At 41.5% G+C, this 20992-nt stretch overlaps 1 protein-coding gene across 1 annotated transcript; it reads right to left on the bottom strand.

Annotated features, from left to right (window-relative positions):
* Positions 1-6950: 6950 nt before the first annotated feature.
* LOC138766388 (carbonic anhydrase-like) lies at positions 6951-19797 on the bottom strand. The gene is made up of 8 exons (XM_069943965.1): positions 19721-19797; positions 18738-18767; positions 13767-13931; positions 13077-13228; positions 10332-10424; positions 9927-9990; positions 8436-8590; positions 6951-7073 (listed from the first exon to the last, which is right to left on the bottom strand). The coding sequence occupies exons 1-8, from the start codon at positions 19776-19778 to the stop codon at positions 6951-6953; spliced, it is 840 nt and encodes a 279-aa protein (XP_069800066.1). The 5' UTR covers positions 19779-19797.
* Between the last annotated feature and the right edge of the window lie 1195 nt (positions 19798-20992).

Genomic DNA, 20992 nt, shown 5'->3' with positions numbered 1-20992 from the left:
GACAGCTGCATACTGCTCAACTACAACCCCCAGCATGTCCTGACAGCTGCATACTGCTCCACAACTACAACCCCCAGCATGTCCTGACAGCTGCATACTGCTCCACAACTACAACCCCCAGCATGTCCTGACAGCTGCATACTGCTCCACAACTACAACCCCCAGCATGTCTTAACAGCTGCATACTGCTCCACAACTACAACCTACAACCCCAACTGCAGCTCTCCAGATGTTGCAAAACTACAGCTCTCATCAGGCCTGGATATCTAAAGCTTTGTCTGTCCAGGCATGATGGGAATATTAGTTTTTCAACAGCTGGAGGACTGTGAGTTTGACACAGACAATGCTCTGTGAGCTGCAGCTGGCTGCCTGTTACATGTTGTATATACTGGTACACTGTATACAGCTCAGACTCTACAGCACAGGACTGGATATAGGTTCTCCATACTGATACACTTTATATAAGACTGGATATAGGTTCCCTATACTGATACATTGTATACAGGAGTGGATATAGGTTCCCTATACTGATACATTGTATACAGGACTGGATATAGGTTCTCTATACTGATACACTGTATACAGGACTTGATATAGGTTCCCTATACTGATACATTGTATACAGGACTGGATATAGGTTCCCTATACTGATACATTGTATACAGGACTGGATATATGTTCTCTATACTGATATATTGTATACAGGACTGGATATAGGTTCTCCAGGGGGCCTTACTACCAGGGTACAGTGGCTACATGGGGGGGGGGCTTCCTACCAGGGTACAATGGCTACATGGGGGGGGGCTTCCTACCAGGGTACAGTGGCTACATGGGGGGGGGCTTCCTACCAGGGGACAATGGCTACATGGGAGGGGGGACGTACTACCAGGACAGGAGGCAATGGCTACATGGGAGGGGGATTGCTACTACCAGGGGACAGAGAGTTTTAGCTACTATATGGGGAAGACAGAGGGGTCTTACTACTATATGGGGAAGACAGAGGTGGCTTATCTACTATAAAAGGGCGCAGAGGTGGCCTAAGTACTATTTAAGGGTCCACAGGAGGCCTAAACACTACAGGGTGGCCTAGAGGGAGCACTGTTACAGTGCAGAGCAATATAGATGGGGACTTTGTATAGATGGTGAGGATGGTGCAAAAGCAAAAAGTCTAAAATATTTGTCTGCTAGATTCATTAGGGACGAGGCATTGCCAGGAGTGATTTTCATGATGGACTGTACCAGATGGAGAAGAAAAGAAAAAGTGAGCAATTCCGATCAGAGACAAAGTCCCCTGTGAGTCACTGAATGTAGCTGTACTGTAATCACGTGTATGGTGTAAAGTGTATGGTGTAAAGAACCTGAGCATCATTTGTATCTACCTCTATATAGGTCAGTGTAGTGGAGATACTGGTCTCGATGTAGTATGTAGTAAGTCACGATGTGGTGATAATATTTGTTTTTTATATAATGGTAATAGGTGGATATGAGGGTGTGGCTATGGGGGTGTGGTTATGGGGAGAGCGTGGCTATAGAGGGCGTGGTGCAGTGCCATGACTGTCCCTCTTTTTTCCCAGAAAAAGTTGGGAGGTATGGTCTTTGTAATGTAGGCCAGGACAGGTCCTCCACTCTTTGTAATATTTTTTTATAATTACCTAGTGATGAGGTGAGGATCCTGCACATGGAACCCTGCTATTCTTCCCTGCTATTTCTTAATCAGGTATTGGAAAATGGGTTTCCTAAATTCAATGCCATTTAGGTTATCAGCCATGGCCTTGTTAGCAGTACAGGAGACATAGATCTTTGAAAAATAAGCAGTCATGTTTAATGGACCTGCTCGATGGAGCCCACTTAGGCCAGCTGTTGGCAGAGATGATGATGATGATGGTGATGATGATAATGTTGGTATTTCCACAGATGGAGCTGTGATGAGACCACAGGAACTTCCTAAAAAACTCTAGCTTACATTTTTTTTGTCTTCATTTATCTTTAATTCGCTTGCAGTGCTCACCTCTCCTCTGTGAGGGGACCCTGCGGTGCCATCATAATCCTCACCTGTCAGCCATTCATCTGTTCACTTTACAAAAGTAAATATGTTTCTGGCATCAGAGAAGCCTTGAGAATTGGAGACAATTTATCCACTCATTTGAGTTATTATAACGCTGGGTAGAAATCACATTCTGTATTGTAATTTGACTTTGATTTTGTTGTTTTTCTGCTGTTTTCTGAGGTTGTAAAGAACAGCGGGTTTCTAAATTATTGGCCTTATCTGCAATCTTGTAATTTAGCAACCAACACAGTTGGTGTTGTTAGTATTATTTTTTTATTTTTTTACTTTTTGAAAGGGGTTGGAAAACAATGTAGTTTCCATTGGTACCATGTAAGGTCACATACAACTTTTCATATTATTACAATAATTTTGCCTGCCAACTGGATGTGTCATCAACATCCCAGCTGAAACTGAGTGAGTTGAGTAACACCCTGCTTTTAAGCTTTCATAAACAGCAGGCCTGGAGACCATTGTTGAGCCTTGTCTGCCATAGCAATCCATTGGTACTCTGTGATCACAGTTGGGGAGGGGGTAGCAGAGGGAGATTCTTCCCTTAGGGTATGTTCACACTGAGGAATAGGCGAGGAATTGAAGAGGAAAGTTTTCTGCTTGAAATTCCTCCCTTATTCAGCTCTGGCCGCATTAGAGTAGAATTCAATCGGAATTCAAGCCCCGTTGACTTCTATAGGATTTCTCTAGCAGAATCCACCCAAAGAATTGACGTGTCAATTATTTGGGCGGAAAGCGGATCCACGTTGGAAAATTTTGCCATGTGAACAACAGAGCGGATATCCCATTGAATACAATGGGACACTGCTTTGTCCATATTTTACGGGTGCAATTTCAAGTGGAATCCGCACGGATTCCGCTTCAAATTCCTCAGTGTGAACATACCTTTTCTCTAAATACTTAGATGCCAAAGCAATGGTTAAATGACCTGGTTATATACAACCCAGGCTGTAATTCTGCAACCATCTGCAAGTAATTATGCAGGTACAGATGCTTCTGATGGAAAACTGGGGATCCTGTTAATGTATCCTTCACCCAGATAGGTGCAGTGATGCGATGATATAAAATATTACAATTTTCTGCAAGAAGTTTGTACGCTGCTAAAAAGGCTACAGTATAATACACTATATCAGCGTTGAATCATAATCTTAGCTTAGCTTAGAGGGGAAATTCCAGGCCCCAATAACTTTCCTGCTCTTGCCAGTAAAATAAATGAGCTCCAGTGATTTATACCCAGCATGCCACATTTTGCAATGAACATTTCTTTATAGTGTACATTTGTCCATTAGATGCCCACTAGATGTCAGTATAATAAAACTATTATCTCATTTTATTACCAAAGAGAAGAATTCTTCCTGATAATGCTCACTCTAAAAGCAACATTTTGCATTGTTATGGCACCGAAATTCCGCGTATGTTTCAGATAAACAGAAATAAGCATCTGGAGAAAATTTTGGAGATGGACAAAGTTTGTTCTTTGGCTTAAAGGGCTAGCAAACAATAATTTGTAATAAAAAAAAACGACACGTATACTAGTGTTAAGTGCATGGTAAAGAGAACGTAATTGCATAGCATCAGGTGTACTGTGAAAATAAAAAAATAAATGAAATACATCACAGGAACTATTATTAGAATCGTAGCTTCATGATCCGCAGCCACATACCTAAAAGCCTTGTGGGTATAATATGTGCTGCCATATAAATATGCAGTTCTGGCAGATACTCAAAGAGTATGATTGTTAGACAAGGCTCACACACAGCTAAATACGACCATAATTTTATTCAAAATAAAAGAATGTGTGAATAAATTTTTAAAAAATATCCATTTTGAGCAAAAGCAAGTGATAAATAATGAGCATGTTCTTTATTTTGATGGTCGTAATCAAATACAGCCGTTACTCTATACCAGAGGTGTCAAACTCAAATACACAGTGGACCAAAATAAAAAAAATAGAAGCATGCATGCGGCGTTTCTCACACTGTCAGAGCGGTGTGCAGTGTTCCTGGCACTGTCAGAGCAACGTGCAGCGTTCCTGGCACTGTCAGAGTGGTGTGTCTCCCAGCACTGTGCACTATGATAAATTATTATGATATGATTAAACCCCAACCCCCTCAGCCCCCTGGTTGGGGCAGCCAATCATGGTGTGCTAGAGCAATCGGCGATGCTAGACGGAGGCTCCTCCCTGGATCTACATCACTGCTGCTGGTACAAACCATGACACAAACTGCCATCCTATCAGGATGGCTGGCCTATGAACCTTGGTTGGGATAGGTGTGAGGTGCGGAGTGTAAGTGCAGGTGCAATGGTAGTGAGTTATACAACTTGTAAACTTTACTTGGAAAAGGTATCTTAGTGCAAACAGTTACAAACAGTGCTTAAGTACGTGGGAAGGGAGCTTAGAGTTGAGGGCCATCTTGGATCCGTCATCAGCTCGAGAAGGCCATGGTGGGACCCTTTACACCCCAAGAAAGCGGCTGTGTCACAGTCTTCAACCCGAGAGGACTGAAGCACTGAAGGTCAGAACTGGATCAGGTAGATTGAGCACCACTATAGGGTTTTGGGCTTGTTTTTTAATTCAGCTTATCTTTAAATGTCAACATTTATACTTTTTATTTTATATTTCAGAGGCGTCCACTCATCAGTTTTTATAAAGTCTAAGGTAAGAGATGTAGGTATTTGGGAGGGGGGTGGGGCTCTTTCTTGTTGCCTCCACCTTGACATGGTGAGGGAGCTTACATGCATTTATGATCCTATAAGCTAGGCTGGCGGGAGTAATGCTCCTAGTGGAGTCACCCGTGCCAGAAAGGTCAAAGGGGAGAGACTAGACTAAGAAAGGCACACTCATCAGCCCAAGAGGACCGTCACAGAATCTTCATTAGAACTAGAGGACCATTGTAGTACCCTCAACATCCCGAGAGGGTCATCATAGGATACCCTTTAGCCCAAGAGGGCCATTGTGTTACCCTATTAGCCTGAGGGGGCCATCGTTGGACCCTCATCAGCACTGAAGGTCAGAACTCGATCAGGTAAGTTGAGAACCAATATAGTGTTTTGGACTATAGGGTTTCTTAATTTAGCTTATCTTATCAACATATTTAATATTTCAGAGGTGTCAACCCATCAGGTCTGACATGGGACAGTTATAAGCTTGTGAGAGCCGTTGTGGTAGCCTGTTGAGGGTGTTAGGGTCACATGGGACAGACAGCAGAGGATGTGGAACATAAAGTCTGAGGTAAGAGGTGTAGGTATTTAGGGGGGGGGGCTCCCTTTTACTGCCTCTACTGTGATGTGGTGAGAGAGCTTAGATGCCTTTGTGATCCTATGAGCTAAGCTGGCGATATTAATGCTCCTGGTGGGGTCACACGTGCCAGAAAGGTCAAAGGGGAGGGCCGTCATGGGAGCTTTATCAGCCAGAGAGTCAACAGGGGATGCTCATTAGACAGAGAGGGCAGTCGTAGGACCCTAATCAGCCAGAGCGGGCAGTCATGGGATCCTCATCAGCCCAAGAGGGCCATCGTGGTACCCTTTTCAGCCCGAGAAGGCAGTTGTGTTATTGAGTTCAGCCCAAGAGGGCCCTTGTGGCATCGTCTTTAGACCTAGAGAGCCATTGTGGGACCCTCATAATCCCATAAGGGCCATCATCAGACTCCCCTCAACCCAAGAGGACCATCGTGGGACCCTATCAGCCTGAGGCGGCCTTCGTTGGACCATAATTAGCCTGAAAGCATCATTGCACTGAAGGTCAGTACTCGATCAGATAAGTTGACAGCCAATTACGGGTTTTGGTCTTGTGTTTTAATTCAGATTATCTTCAAATGTTAACATTTATGCGTATTTTATATTTTACTTTCTTCAACTTATGAGGTCTGACGTGAGACAGTCATGAGCATGTGAAGGCCGCTGCAGGAACTTCTTGAGCCATGTTATGGCTACCTGGGACAGACAGCAGTGGATGGGAAACATGAAGTCTGAGGTAAGAGGTGTAGGTATTCCTTCATCATTTTGAGAGTTTTTTTTCCTCCAGGACATTGCTGCAGCCACTGATTGGCTGAAGCAGAGAAGACTGGGATAAATGCATAAATTGCAACCATTTGCATGAACTAGAATGAAAATGGATTTTTAGTAGGCATCACCAAATATACACAAATTTTTATAATTTTTGCCAAAATTGTCAAAATTAAATAGGCCTTCTCTATGCCAAGACCTAACGACTGAGAAGAGTCTGGGTCATGTGGGAGGAGGGGATCTCTGTCATGTTTCACCAATAAACCTGTCCTTGATTTTAAAAAAAATCTATAGGGCACCTTAGAGGTAGATATCATTGTACAACCTGGTGAATATAGAAATCAGTTTCTTGAAAATAAATCGCAATGAAATGATGAAGTACTGTAATTAAAGGTGTGAACACAGCCTAAAGGCCCTATTACATATAGCGATTATCATGTAAAGATTTGCTATACCAGTTGATTGCAAGTGATAACTAGCGATTTAGTAGCGAACGTTTCTGATGTTACATTCACCAATTGCTGTTATCAACAAACATTTTTGAGGTCATTAATCGTTCCTCAGGACAACCCACATGGTATGTTTTATCTGTGGACGACTTATTAGACAAAAAGATTTGCGAACGATCGTCAAACTGCCGACAATAATTTTTCCACATGTTCAAAGACATCGATTAACGATTTTTGGTTCGTCGTGTTAGTGTATGGAAAATTTTGCATGTTTATCCACTGCAAATCCACAACATATCTGTAGAATTTAGTGCAGCTTTTCTTCTGTGAATTTACATGTGTTACCTGTCCTGTGTGAAAAACTATTGGTAGTAAAAGTCTACAGCCATGTTCTTTTTTCTTTTATTATAGTCACTTTAAAACATGATACAAAAAGCATATTAGTAGTATTTATACACTGTTCTTCCGTTAAGTGGCTGGGGTGGCCTGAAGTTGTCTATCATCGGGATATGTTCTTCAGAGTCACTTGATGTAAAGTACAGTGAAGAAACAAAAGCATCATACTATGGAAATAAAGTAGAAAATATTAGTTACTTTCTCTCATGGGCATTGGAGATCTTTGTACAATAACCTTCCTATTAAAGGGGTTATCCAGAATTAGAAAAAGCACAGAAAAAGTACTTTCTTGAAAAAACAGCACCACCCCTGTCCCCAGGTTGTGTATTACAATTCAGCTCCATTCACTTTAATGAAACTGAGCAGAAAACCCCCACCCAAATTGAGAACAAGAGTGGTACTGTTTCTGTAAGAAAGGGGTTATATTTTTCTAAGCCTGGACTGCCCTTTAAGGCCTATGTAAATGATAGAGAGACGTCCCTACATTGGTACCCCACATAGTGGCAGATTGTAATATGAATGGTTCGGGTGGCCCATGGCCTGAACTACCCATATTCCCTGCAGCCCTGCTCCAGGATACTGGGCAGGCCATTGCCCCCTGAAAGCTTGTTGGCTCCCCATGTTATAATCTTCTAGGTAGCAGGCAGTTGTAGGCTTGCAGCCTATTATTGAGTAGTAGTAGAAGCAGAGGCCGGCTGGGCCGGGGCACATGCCCCCACGGCCGATCCCTCCCCTCGGTACCCTTAAGGGTTAGAGTCACTCTGCCCCTTTAAAGGTCAAGATAAAAGACTTGCTATTGCCAAGTTCACTGCTCCAGCGCCTGCCCTCTTCTCCTCTCCTTCTTGGCTCCGGCCTGGACAGGTGAGGTCAGCCGCACATTGTAGTAGCAGCTGACTAAGCTTGGCAGTAGCAATTTCTATGACTGAAGCTCCAGGTGGAGAGACGCTGCTGGGGAGCAATGTGGAAGGTATCCTTTGTTTTTCATATAAAAACTGCTACACAGGGGAGGTCTATATTATCCGGGACGGCACAGGAGGGCCCTGTAGTATGTGAGGGCTGCACATGGGGGCCTATAGTATGTGGGGGCTACGAAGGGGAGCCTATAGTATGTGGAGTCTGTTGCACAGTCAGCATGATGGTCCGGGCCAAGTGGGGAAGATGACAAAAGAGGAAGACTTCAATAAAAATGTCACTAGAATGTACAATAACTGTGCTGAAATCATTATATAGCCACCATATGGATGTAAACAGTGTCTGCATATAGTGTTTTGTATATAGTATGATATTAATTAGGTGGTGGTGATATGTGGTCATAGTATGGTGGTATTATTTGTATCCTGTGTAGTGTTGTTATTGATAATATTGCCCTTGTTATAATGAGTTTTATTCAGTAGGAGTGTATAAGTAACATGTTATTATGTGGTGGCAATATCTGGTAATGGTGCAGTGGTATCATCTGGTTTTTATATAGAGTTGGTCTCAGTGTACTGTATATGGCCAGTATTGTACAGTGGTGCATGCAACATTACCTGAGATCTGCTAAGCTGTAGAGGTGTGCTTATCACATGCCAGGCTACATTCTCCGAACATGGTGGGGTGGTGAGGGACCCCTGGTACTTATAATAACTCCACAAACTACGAGGAAGCAAGTTATTTATATTTATGGGAAATGTCACCGACTGTCCTAGAAAACACAATAAAGATTCAAGCTGATGACATACTGATGTGTAAAAAAGGTGATTGCTATAATAATAATAATAATAACAACAGATTCAATTTATATAGCGCCAACAGATTCTGCATCATTATTGATAATAATGATTGATATTGGAGAACTTAACAAACATGTATACTTACCCATCCCGCTCTGTCCTCTTCTTCAGAGCTTCTGCTGAAGTGCTGTGTTGGCAGGAAGTGCCCATTTGGCATACACAGAATAGATCTCTGTTTCTCTATGGTGTCTATGCAGCATGGTCATTTCCTGTCTGCATGGCACATCAGTGAAAGCTTTGAAGAAGCAGACGGTGTCAAACATTAGGCGACCTAGTACTACCAAATACCCATATTACCAAAACTGTGTAATAAGAAAAAATCTTTTGACCACAGCAGCCACATTGCAGCTTACATGTTTCCAAGGTAGATTTATCCCCTGGTGGCTCCCTGAGCTAGAGTGTGCCCTCTCTTGTGCTTAGTTTTAACCCAGGCATAGTGACTATGTGTCTCTGCAGCTAACTGGTGTGCAAGTGGCAAAATGTAAAGATGCCGAGTTATCCTGCTACTTGTACCCTGTGTCAGCATAGCGGTGGTCCCATCTTCGCACAGCGATGCAACTCTCCTTGCCTTATCAGTCTGCAGTGTCTTGCTGCGAGTGTTAGATAAGCATAAGATAAAATGAAGGATGCCATTTAAATTGACAACTTGTCCCGCAAAAAAACAAGCCCTCTTAGAAAAGAGGAAAAAAATGTAATTGGTTTTAACCTTAAGGCCAGTTCACACTGAGCAAAAACGGCAGAATTCCATGGCAGAGCTCTCTGTCGCGCTCAGTGTCCTGCAGTGTCTGAACAGGAGGGCACACATGCCTCTGCTCAAAGAATTGACATGTCGATTATTAGAACGGAGAGGGGAGAAAGCAGAGGCGCGGACGCCCTCCCATTCCGCCACAGAATTCTGCAGTTTTTGCTCAATGTGAACTGGCCCATAAGGGGTTAACCTCTTAGCTCACCTTGACACAGGAGTACCACAAAGGACTTAGATAGTAAGGGCACCATGAATCACTATGATGTAACGGTGTTCACATGGTCATTGCCAATGTGTGCACTTAATCAACGGAAAGAACGTTCATGTGGTTGAAACCTTAAAGTGATCTGGTAACATTTTCATATATAGTAATTGTGAGGTGGACCCCAGAATCAATGCCACTGCTGGGTCTTGGGCACCTCAGTCCAATACTGCTGGTAGATCTGGACAGAGTTCTTTATTTTTTCACCTAAGAATAGATTTTTTATTAAGTTAACACTTACCTTTGTTAGCAACATTAGGGAGGATACTGAGTAGGTAATCAAGACCCCCATTTTTTTCACCGATCTGAATATTTAAAAAAATGGAATAAGGAATCTTTGTATAATACAAATGTTACACACATATCGTAAAGTGACGCTACACATTTGTCAAGTAGAATCTTTAAATCTTTAAAGAAAAAATGATATCCTATTAGAATAGACTTCTAACATGTGGTTAGGATTCATCAATGCCTCATTGGCGGGAAAGTGTGTAAATCACTATGTAAATCTACTTTGTCTCCTGTTGGCTCCACTAGCCATTTTTCATAGAACCTTGCAGGACATACATGATTGATTTATTACTGCCTATATGCTCCTGTGATGGATATCTCTTATATTAATGTGTGAATGCTTAGTAATCCTTACTTTAAAAAGTACTCCAACCACAGCCAGGCCATCTGGCATTGTTTTAGCCTCGGCTAGATCCGCGTATTTTGTATTGTAGAACACAAAATGAACCTAGAAGAAAAAATATATACAAAAGCAAATGTCATGAATTCATTTACAAGGTTTTTAGCATACAAAATACCTTTCCCTATAATTTTTGCATCTATGTGTCCCCTTTGGTGCTGCTCCTAATCTCTGTTGCAAGGAGGTGGGCTGTGGCAGAATCAGTCTCCTTGGCTCTCTGGCAGCCGACTAAAATGTCCTTTCTTATTTCTTCAGCAGTAGAAGCCTTCTTAGTTGCACTGAGCAACATGATGGCTTACTAGTTAGTATTAAGGAATCTGCACGGATAACCCACTGTGGATCCCGCTGCACACGCCTGCGCACATCTACACCCAAGCCATAGACTCCATTCTATGCACAGGTGGATTCCGTCGTCCACCCAAAGAATTGACAATAGTTATCCGTGCGGATTCCGTAGTGTGCATGCATCCTTATTGCCTTGCACTACCAGGATCTTGGGTTCACATTCAACCTGGGCAACATCTGCATGGAGTTTGTATGTTCTGTGTGTGTGTGTGTGTGTGTGTGTGTTTGCTTGCTGCCCTCCAGGTACTCAGGTTTCCTTCCTCCAAAATCATACTGAGGTTCCATTGTAAGCTCCAATGGGGAAATATAGATATACATAGTTGAACACACACAGTGCATCAAAAAGTGAAAACTTAAAAAAGAAAAACCTAAAAATTCTTCAAAATGCTCTGTTACCATCCTTATAACGCTTTTATTCTTTGGTCGATGGGGCTGTGTCAATTTTTTGCACCATGATCTGTTCTTTCTATCAGTACCTTTCTTCCATATATGTGACTTTTTATTCCAGTTTTTATGGATTTGATGTGACCAGAAAATTAGCAATTTTGCACTTTTTGCACGGGGTTTTTGCGCTTATGCCGTTTACCACGCAAGATCAGGAATGTGAAAATTTAATCATACGGGTGATTATGAAGGCCGCAATACCAAATATGTTATTTATTTTCATAACAGGGGAAAACGGAGGTGATTTAAACTTTTGCCAGGGCATGGTATTTTTTATTAATAAGAATAACTTTTTTTTTTTTAACATACATTAAATTGAAGTCCCCCTGCGGGATTTCTAATACAACTGCACTGATCTCTCATAGAGATCAGTGCAGTATACATAATACAGCACTGATCGATTAGATCAGTGCTGTATTACTCTGAGCTGCTGCAGCCCAGATCTACGGAATGCTGAGTCGGGATCAGTGTCAGTGCGACGCTGAGGCCTGGCCAGGTGAGATGAATTCTTTTTTTGGATGCCCTGGATCAGGGTTGTCACGCTGTAAACACCAGCAGTAGTCGGCCATCATGTTTGTTTTCCATCTATGACATTTATGTTCCATGGTCTTGGAAAGTGTTCTCCTTATTCTTCACTAATAGCTCCCAGATTTGAAGGGAAGTAGTTCAGGCTGCTATGAAGAAAATGCAATCTAACACTCATGTTTGCCCTGAGTCTTTGAAAAGGACATCAAATATGACAGCTTTTAACTTCTCTTGGGTAAGAGCAAGAAATTTGGTACAGATGTACTTGAAGCACTCCTCATCTCGATCCAAAGCCCTAACAAACTGCTTCAGGAGTCCCAATTTTATATGCAGTGGAGGGAGCAACACTTTCTGAGGATGAAAAAGTGGTTCATTCTTGATATTCTTTTCAGCAATCTGGAATGTCTCTCTAGCAGGCCATTCTTTCCTTGTATAGTGTGTGTGTGTGTGTGTGTGTGTGTGTTTGTGTATATATCAGCATATCTTTCTGCACTCTATTATCTTTTTTCACACTCAGCATTTCCAAATAATATAATTATCTATAATGTTACGTTATAACTGCAAGAGTTTATTAGTAGTGATGAGCGAATAGTGAGATATTCGAATATTCGATATTCGTACGAATATCCCGTGAATATTCGAATATTCGATCCCATTGAAGTCTATGGGAACAAGTATTCGATTAGTGAAAAACATCTATTTGACCATTTGGATGGTAAAACCGGAAGCTGGGGGATTTGAACGCTTATCGAATATTTGTCGAATATTCGCGGGATATTCGTACGAATATCGAATATTCGAATATCTCACTATTCGATCGAATATCTATTCGATCGAACAGTATTCGCTCATCACTATTTATTAGTAAACAGAATTTTGAGGAAAAGCTGGACATGACTGGAGGAAACAGATGTTATTTTTGGATTTAGCACCCCATCTTATAGTCAGCAAAATTGATGTATGCCAGTGTTATCAGCCAGAGGAACGCGTAAAACAGCGCCCATTGTTTGACACTCCATGTCAAACAACAGCCGATTTTGTTGTGTTTGGCAATGGAATGTCTGGTGTGAAACAGGCAATGGAATATAAAATAAAGACGCGCTTTGAGCTGAAAGCGCTAGCATCAGTAGCTGTACATGTGCACCATAGATCTGTGCTTTTCATGGACTTTTCCTCTTGGCTGTGCTGAGAAAAAAAATGTCAGATTACAATTTTGAGTTGTTGGGGAGTGGAATAAATGAACCTCACTAGAAATGTATTTAGTTTGAAGTGTGCAACTCATTGATAGCATGGAAGTAATTTCATGACATACACAGTTTTTTTTGTTGGTTTTGAGATTACAGGAAGAATAATAAGGCATTTATTAACATGGGTAGAATGGCTCACCTCCAATGGGTAGGCCTTGCCATTAATGAGATGCTCTGACCCTTGATCAGTAGATAATGGACTGCCAAAATGGAAGTGAAACCCAGCCAGCTGATAAATATTTTGAAGTCCAGCACCGCTCAGAAAGTGTTGCGAATCCAAGACCACCTCAACTAAAAGGAGAAGAAGAAGTTAGAAAAATCAACCAACAGATACAATTAGGATAAATTCACAGGGGAGAGCTAAAAAGGCTCCATGACTCCTACTGAACCTCAGACAACTGGAGTGGGGGGTCAGGGTTCACGGTTATCAATAGGACTTACTCATTCTGTAAATCATTGAGGTTCTACTATGCAATCTTTTCTCCTTTTCTCGTCTATGATGAGATGGTCATTACGACCAGAAATCAAGAAACAGTAAAAGGATTTGCCACCATAAATCACAATTCCCTTTAGTGATTTTGGTCAGAAAGCAGAGGTACAGAGACTGGCCAGTGTCAGACAAGCAGGATAAAATGTATTCCTATTACACATTACAAGGCATGATCATCATATATAAAAGCAAAAGAGGTGGCTGGAAGTAAAATAAAAAAAATGGAGGGAATGAACAGAGCTACGTAAAGTCAGACTAGTGATTGGGAGATCAGGGGTAACTACAACTATAACTATAACTTGGTCCAGTTATAACATCATATGTAAATGACAACCTTACCTGTGTGTCCATTGTTAGTTATAACGCCTGTGGAAGACCCGGTAGAGCTGTAAATGTAAATAGGCCCCAACTTACGACTGTATGTGGCTTGTGAGGTTACAATATTGATCGGGGACTGTGAATTTAGCCCACAGGATGGGAAATGCTCTGCCCATGTAGAAGGTCCTAAGACAGACAAGATGTATGCACAGTCAAATACATTGATTCATGAGATTTATATATATATATATATATATATATATATATATACAGTGGTACCTTGGTTTAAGAGTAACTTGGTTTAAGAGCGTTTTGATATAAGAGCTCACAGTTTTTCAAAATTATGACTTGGTTTAAGAGCATTGCTTTGGTTTAAGAGCTCCCTGTACTGTGGGAGCGCGCATAGTGGAGGGGCATGGTCTGCATAGCGGGGTCTACAGCCCTGTACTCAGACCCAGAAGGTCTTCCTCACCTTCCAAATCATACCAGATCCACTTCAGGCTGGGGCTTGCATCAGGGGACAGGACTGTGGAGGTAATCTCTCCATAGCTGTAACCCCTCTCTCCCCAGACAGAGAGTGCTGCTATACTGTGCCCACATCTGCCCTGCTCATTCCTTCATGCTCCCTGCAGTCTCTGTCAGCCCTTGTGTTTCCCATCCTCTCCATTACTGTACAGTAACCTATAATATCACATATTCTGCTGTTTCTGAATGTTTGTTTCATTAATTTTACATGTTATTCAGAATAATAAATCATTATTTTTGGAGTGTGGAACCAATTGTCTGCATTTCTATGATTTCTTATGGGAAAATTTGCTTTGGTTTAAGAGTGGATTTGGATTACAAGCACGGTCCCGAAACGAATTATGCTCATAATCCAAGGCACCACTGTATATATATATATATATATATATATATATATATATATATATATTTATATATATACACACTACCGTTCAAAAGTTTGGGGTCACATTGAAATGTCCTTATTTTTTAAGGAAAAGCACTGTACTTTTCAGTGAAGATATCTTTAAACTAGTCCTAACTTTAAACAAATACACTCTATACATTGCTAATGTGGTAAATGACTATTCTAGCTGCAAATGTCTGTTTTTTGGTGCAATATCTACATAGGTGTATAGAGGCCCATTTCCAGCAACTATCACTCCAGTGTTCTAATGGTACAATGTGTTTGCTCATTGGCTCAGAAGGCTAATTGATGATTAGAAAACCCTTGTGCAATCATGTTCACACGTCTGAAAACAGTCTAGCTCGTTACAGAAGCTACAAAACTGACCTTCCTTTGAGCAGATTGTTTCTGGAGCATCACATTTGTGGGGTCAATTAAACGCTCCAAATGGCCAGAAAAAGAGAACTTTCACTGAAACTCGACAGTCTATTCTTGTTCTTAGAAATGAAGGCTATTCCATTAAAAAATTGAAGATTTCCTACAATGGTGTGTACTACTCCCTTCAGAGGACAGCACAAACAGGCTCTAACCAGAGTAGAAAAAGAAGTGGGAGGCCGCGTTGCACAACTAAGCAAGAAGATAAGCACATTAGAGTCTCTAGTTTGAGAAACAGATGTCTCACAGGTCCCCAACTGGCATCTTCATTAAATAGTACCCGCAAAACACCAGTGTCAACATCTACAGTGAAGAGGCGGCTGCGGGATTTTGGGCTTCAGGGCAGAGTGGCAAAGAAAAAGCCATATCTGAGACTGGCCAATAAAAGAAAAAGATTAAGATGGACAAAAGAACACAGACATTGGACAGAGGAAGACTGGAAAAAAGTGTTGTGGACGGATGAATCCAAGTTTGAGGTGTTTGGATCACAAAGAAGAACGTTTGTGAGACGCAGAACAATTGAAAAGATGCTGGAAGAATGCCTGACGCCATCTGTTAAGCATGGTGGAGGTAATGTGATGGTCTGGGGTTGCTTTGGTGCTGGTAAGGTGGGAGATTTGTACAGGGTAAAAGGGATTCTGAATAAGGAAGGCTATCACTCTGCACCGCCATGCCATACCCAGTGGGCAGCGCTTGATTGGAGCCAATTTCATCCTACAACAGGACAATGACCCTAAACACACCTCCAAATTGTGCAAGAACTATTTACAGCAGAAGCAGCAGCTGGTATTCTATCATAGGTAATGGAGTGGCCAGCGCAGTCATCAGATCTGAACCCCATTGAGCTGTTGTGGGAGCAGCTTGACCGTATGGTTCGCCAGAAGTGCCCATCCAACCAATCCAACTTGTGGGAGCTGCTTCTAGAAGCGTGGGGTGCAATTTCTCCAGCTTACCTCAACAGATTAATAGCTAGAATGCCAAAGGTGTGCAATGCTGGAATTGCTGCAAAAGGAGGATTCTTTGACGAAAGCAAAGTTTGATGTAAAAACAATGTTATTTCAAATACAAATCATTATTTCTAACCTTGTCAATGTCTTGACTCTATTTTCTATTCATTTCACAACGTATGGTGGTGAATAAGTGTGACTTTTCATGGAAAACACTAAATTGTTTGGGTGACCCCAAACTTTTGAACGGTAGTGTATATATATATATATATATATATATATATATATATATATATCAGCAAGAAGGCATAGTTTATATCTGTAAGGGATCCTGTACAGTTCTGCTAAAAATACAGGACACAATGGTGCATTACAGTAGCCTTAAAGCCCCCCCCCCCAAAAAAAAAAAAAGCCCACCCATAGCTTTCTATCTTTCTGAAAGCAACTTATTATGGCTTCTGCACAGTTTTGCTGCTCCAGCTCTGCTACGTCAGCCCATCAGCTCTGCTACATCAGCCCACCAGCTGATGAAGCCCCAGCTACATTGACTCATCAGCTATACTACATCAGCACAACAGCTCCGACACATCCGCACAACAGCTCTGCTACATCGTGTTGGGATCAGCTAAGCTACATATGTGGGGAGGGGGAGCCTACACATAACAGAGGACATACTGAGGAGATATGAAGCACATCAGTTCATCAGCACATCAGTTTTTTGTGCAATGGGCAGGAAAGAAAGTCACAGCAAAGCAATAATAATCAGGTTTCACCACCTATTATTCTAAGAAAAATTAACTACAAAATTATGTGGTGTATATCAGTCTAAAACATAACTTTTAATACTACTCTTAAAATACATGGACTTACAACAAAACATAAATTAGAAAACTCTGCCACATCACAATCAATGGCCACACTTATTTGATGCAGAGTGGGGATAGAGACAGTAGGACTTACGGTTCTGAAGTTTTCAAAGTCAGCCGACCCCAAACTCAGTGATGGTCACATTGATTACTGTACCTCAAAAATTAAAAGAACCTTGATAGCTTGAAAAGTAGAGGTACAAGATGGGGTCCGGATAGGATCACATCTGATTGTAACATGGTGATGTGATCCCTGTCTGTATGAGCCCTCATTGGATTTTTTCAATAGCCTTGTGTCTTGGGACAGGGACAGACTAGGGAGAGCCTGGTCTGTATTAAGGGCTGACTAGGGCATTTTCCCAGCTATCAAGGTTCTTTTAATTTTTGAGGTACAGTAATCAATGTGACTCACTAAGGGATTTTTTGTTTCCCAGACCATCACTGAGCTTGGGTTCGGCTGACCTTGAAAACTTCAGAACCGTAAGTCCTACTGTCTCTATCCCCACTCTGCAGCATCAAATAAGTGTGGCCATTGATTGTGATGTGGCAGAGTTTTCTAATTTATGTTTTGTTGTAAGTCCATGTATTTTAAGAGTAGTATTAAAAGTTATGTTTTAGACTGATATACACCACATCATTTTGTAGTTAATTTTTAATGTGCAGGAAAGAAAGCAAAGGGGGCGGGTAAGCCAAATGACCAATCAGAGAGAAGCACTGCATGATGGGAAATGGAGTTTCCTGGTGGGTGCCATCTTGGATATAGGCTGTCTTTTAGAAAAACTCAACTTCAGGGGACTTAGTGAGTATGCTAGGTTAGGTGGCATTTAATTTTTTAGCTCTTGCGGGAATACAACTTTAAGGGCTTGTGCTACCAACAGGCACAAAATTATAATGCACAGTTTCAATAGATACATATGCAGCTGCCTCAGGGCCCTGTGGCTTCATCAGCACAACTGCAAATAACCCAAAATTACTCCTCTGTGATCCAGGCACTGCTCTCATCTTTTGTTAGTCGGACTGCAGAGGTTAGCATAAAAGCAATCCTTTATTGATGGCCAACGTGTTTCAGTGTGCGCACTCATGCCTTCATCAGGTCTCCTCTTGGAGTCTGACTAATAAAAGATAAGAGCAGCACCTGGATAACTGAGGAGTAGTTATTGGCTGTTAGCAATGGTATTGGACTGCGTGTCAGTAAAATGTTACAACGATATTGGTAGAATTTTTCTGTCAATTATTTAAAGCTGGGGATTATCTACACCAAATCATATGAGAAGATTGGCAATTTAACTGGTAGAATATATGTATAGTCACCTTGATACTACGGCTTTGCAAACAGGTAGCGTTTCTCACTTTTTATGGTTGCAAGAATATGCACTTGAAATGTCTGATGCCCATTGGACTGAAGTAACCTACATAATAGAAATATGATTCCCCTCTGTTTGCTTAAGTTTCTTTATTCCCAACGTTTCCTATGCCAGATTTTGGGACCACCCTGAATTGGCACAGGTAAATATATATAAACCCCACCCCTTTTGTGGTTTAGTTCACAGGTCAGTCCTGTGAAAGATAATGGGGGTACAACTAAGATTGACGGGATCTGTATGTATGCAGTGTCAGACTGGCCCATTAGAGGACCGGAGGATCCTCCGGAGAGCCCCAAGCTTTTTATCCTGCACTAAGACTGACTGACATGTCGTTTTTTCTGGTTCTTCATTGGTGGGCCCCCAGGATCATTTAATCTGGTGGGCCCCAGATACCCCAGTCCAACACAGTATGTACAGTACGTATGTATGTATGTATGAATTTATCACCATTAACTGAAAGTAAAACATACCACATGCAGCGTGTTCATAGCACCAGTCTCCTGTTAAGGAAAAAGAAGAAACCTTTTTTCTATCATCAATATTGATTAGTGTAACATAAAATAAGCAGAATAGTAATGAATTAAGATTCTTACTAAGATAGGTAGTGATCGGCACTCCACTCCTTGTGTGGGGCATGTGACAAATGGATAGTCCCAGATACTTAGAAAGAAGCAAATTCCATGCAATATTCTTCCTTCCGTATCATTTACATACAGGCCGCATTTCAGCCCATATGTGGCCTTTGTTAACAGTTGATAAAGTCCACACACGGACCGAAACGTGTCCTGTATGTGAAATTTTAGTTTGATACGGAATAAAGAATTTTGCATGGAATTTGTGATTGTTGGGCCTATCTTATTTCTGAGATTCTGACCAGTTCTTAAGTTAAGTAGGTGGCTTAAAAATCCTTGAGATTTTTGGAAAGATTGGCTACAAAAAAAAAAAAAATTACAAATGCAGATCCAAATATTGGCATGTGACAGTGGCCTTAGGCTCAGTTCATATTTTTATACATTTGTAGTTGGTTTCTTTCAGAGGGAAAAATCCTGGGAAAGCTCATATCTATACAGATCGCTTTGTTTTTAACAGTTTGGGAACGGTTTGGATCTAAAACTGATCAAAAAGGTGAGTTTTTTTAGGATTTATTTTTCTGTCTCACAGAGAAACATTGCATGCAATTTAGCTTTCCCTTGCAGCCAATGACGTGAATAGAGGGCCTGAAAGGAATCATGGAGGGCCATTTTTTCTCTTCTGACAAGGATGTTGTTTTTAAAGTCTTGATTTGATAGTGATCCCCCTCCCTGTAAGATGGGAAGACTATGGGATTAATAGGAGGGGGAGTAACATATCTTACTAAACAAAGTGAGTAGGTAAGGTATATTATAATTCTGAGTTGCTGTGTTCTGGGAATTAGAAAAGCTGTAAATGAATATAAAAATATCCCTCTATGTACCTGCTGCATGGCATCCCAGGATAAAGTATAGCACCAAAGCACACACAAGTCTGAGCATCTCTGATGTCTGATCCTCTGCACCACTGAAATAAAATGTAAGGGTTTACTTCAAGAACCTGATCAACACTATTCAGTAGGCTACTTACAATTACTGTCTTCTAGAGGAAAAACCTTTGATATGACACAGACATGTGAAAAGTTTTGATCATTTGGGGTCTCATTGATCAGAGATACCCACTGATCACTAGATATAGCAGAGAAGCGTGTAGCTATGCACTTCACTCCTCGGGTCACTGCTCAATACGAATGACTGAAGGAGATGGATCCGTTATTTGTTTATGGAGCCCATCTCCAGAAGAAGTTGGAGCCAGGGCAAGCCTCATGATTCTCCTGGCTATATCTAGTGATCGGTGTAGACCTCAGCACTGAAACCCTGACTGAACAGAACTTTTTACACGTGTGGGTGACATTTCACACAGTTTTAAATGACAGTATTGCTTTAAATAATTGCTAATGTAAAAAATATAGAATATCCAAAACAGGAAACTTCCCCAACACTTACCATGATATCCTCTTCTGCCTTGATGCTATTAACATACAGCAGATGGGGCTTAGGTTAGGCTAGGTTCACACTGCATTTTTGCTGTACATTAAAAGGAAATGGCCGTAAAACGGCCGAAAAAAGACGATGTGGTCGTTGCCTATGGATGTATCCATGTTTCCAGGACTCCAGGGCTGCATCCATCTTCTCCAGCCACCAGGAATCAAATACAGAGAGTTCAGGTTCGAATGAACCCAAACTTACTGTAAGTTACTTTGTCTATGAATGGGACATTGTAGAACCATCTACTGTGTGAGGTAAATTGTGGATTTACCAATGAATGTACCAAAGCAGCTAAGCAACCTTTTCAGGGAAATCTGGTGTTACCTGCAGGTGACATGGTGGAGCCTTTACCTGACACATATCAAAACGAAATTACACCCAGTTACTTTCATTGAAGAGATTTTTGATCAGGAGAGGGGAAATAGAGCCGAGGAGAGAGTGCAGCAGCCGTGCCATTCACTCCCCGGCTGTATCTCTGTAACAGCTTATTCTGACGTGTCAATTTGGGTGGGCAGCGGATTCCGCCCGAGCATATAATGTAGTCTATGGAGCCGGCGGAGACAGAAGTGGGAGCGTGCGGGGAAGAGCGGTGGATTCCACACTGAGTTTTCCACCAGAATTAATCTGTGCGCAGACCCTGAGACTACATGGTTGGAATTAGCTAGCAG

The sequence above is a fragment of the Dendropsophus ebraccatus genome, chromosome 10, assembly GCF_027789765.1.
Source record: "Dendropsophus ebraccatus isolate aDenEbr1 chromosome 10, aDenEbr1.pat, whole genome shotgun sequence".
In the NCBI taxonomy this organism is placed as follows: domain Eukaryota; kingdom Metazoa; phylum Chordata; class Amphibia; order Anura; family Hylidae; genus Dendropsophus; species Dendropsophus ebraccatus.
Note: the sequence above shows the minus strand (reverse complement) of the source record. Positions and strands in the feature narration are given on the sequence as shown.

Coding starts and splice junctions, on each gene's coding strand:
- LOC138766388 (XM_069943965.1), bottom strand. CDS start 19,778: ATGCTCAGACTTGTGTGTGCTTTGGTGCTATACTTTATCCTGGGATGC. Junction 8,591..9,926: donor CCCTAATGTTGCTAACAAAG/GTAAGTGTTAAC, acceptor TGTGTTTTCTAG/GACAGTCGGTGACATTTCCC. Junction 7,074..8,435: donor TACAGCTTAGCAGATCTCAG/GTAATGTTGCAT, acceptor TTATTTCCATAG/TATGATGCTTTTGTTTCTTC.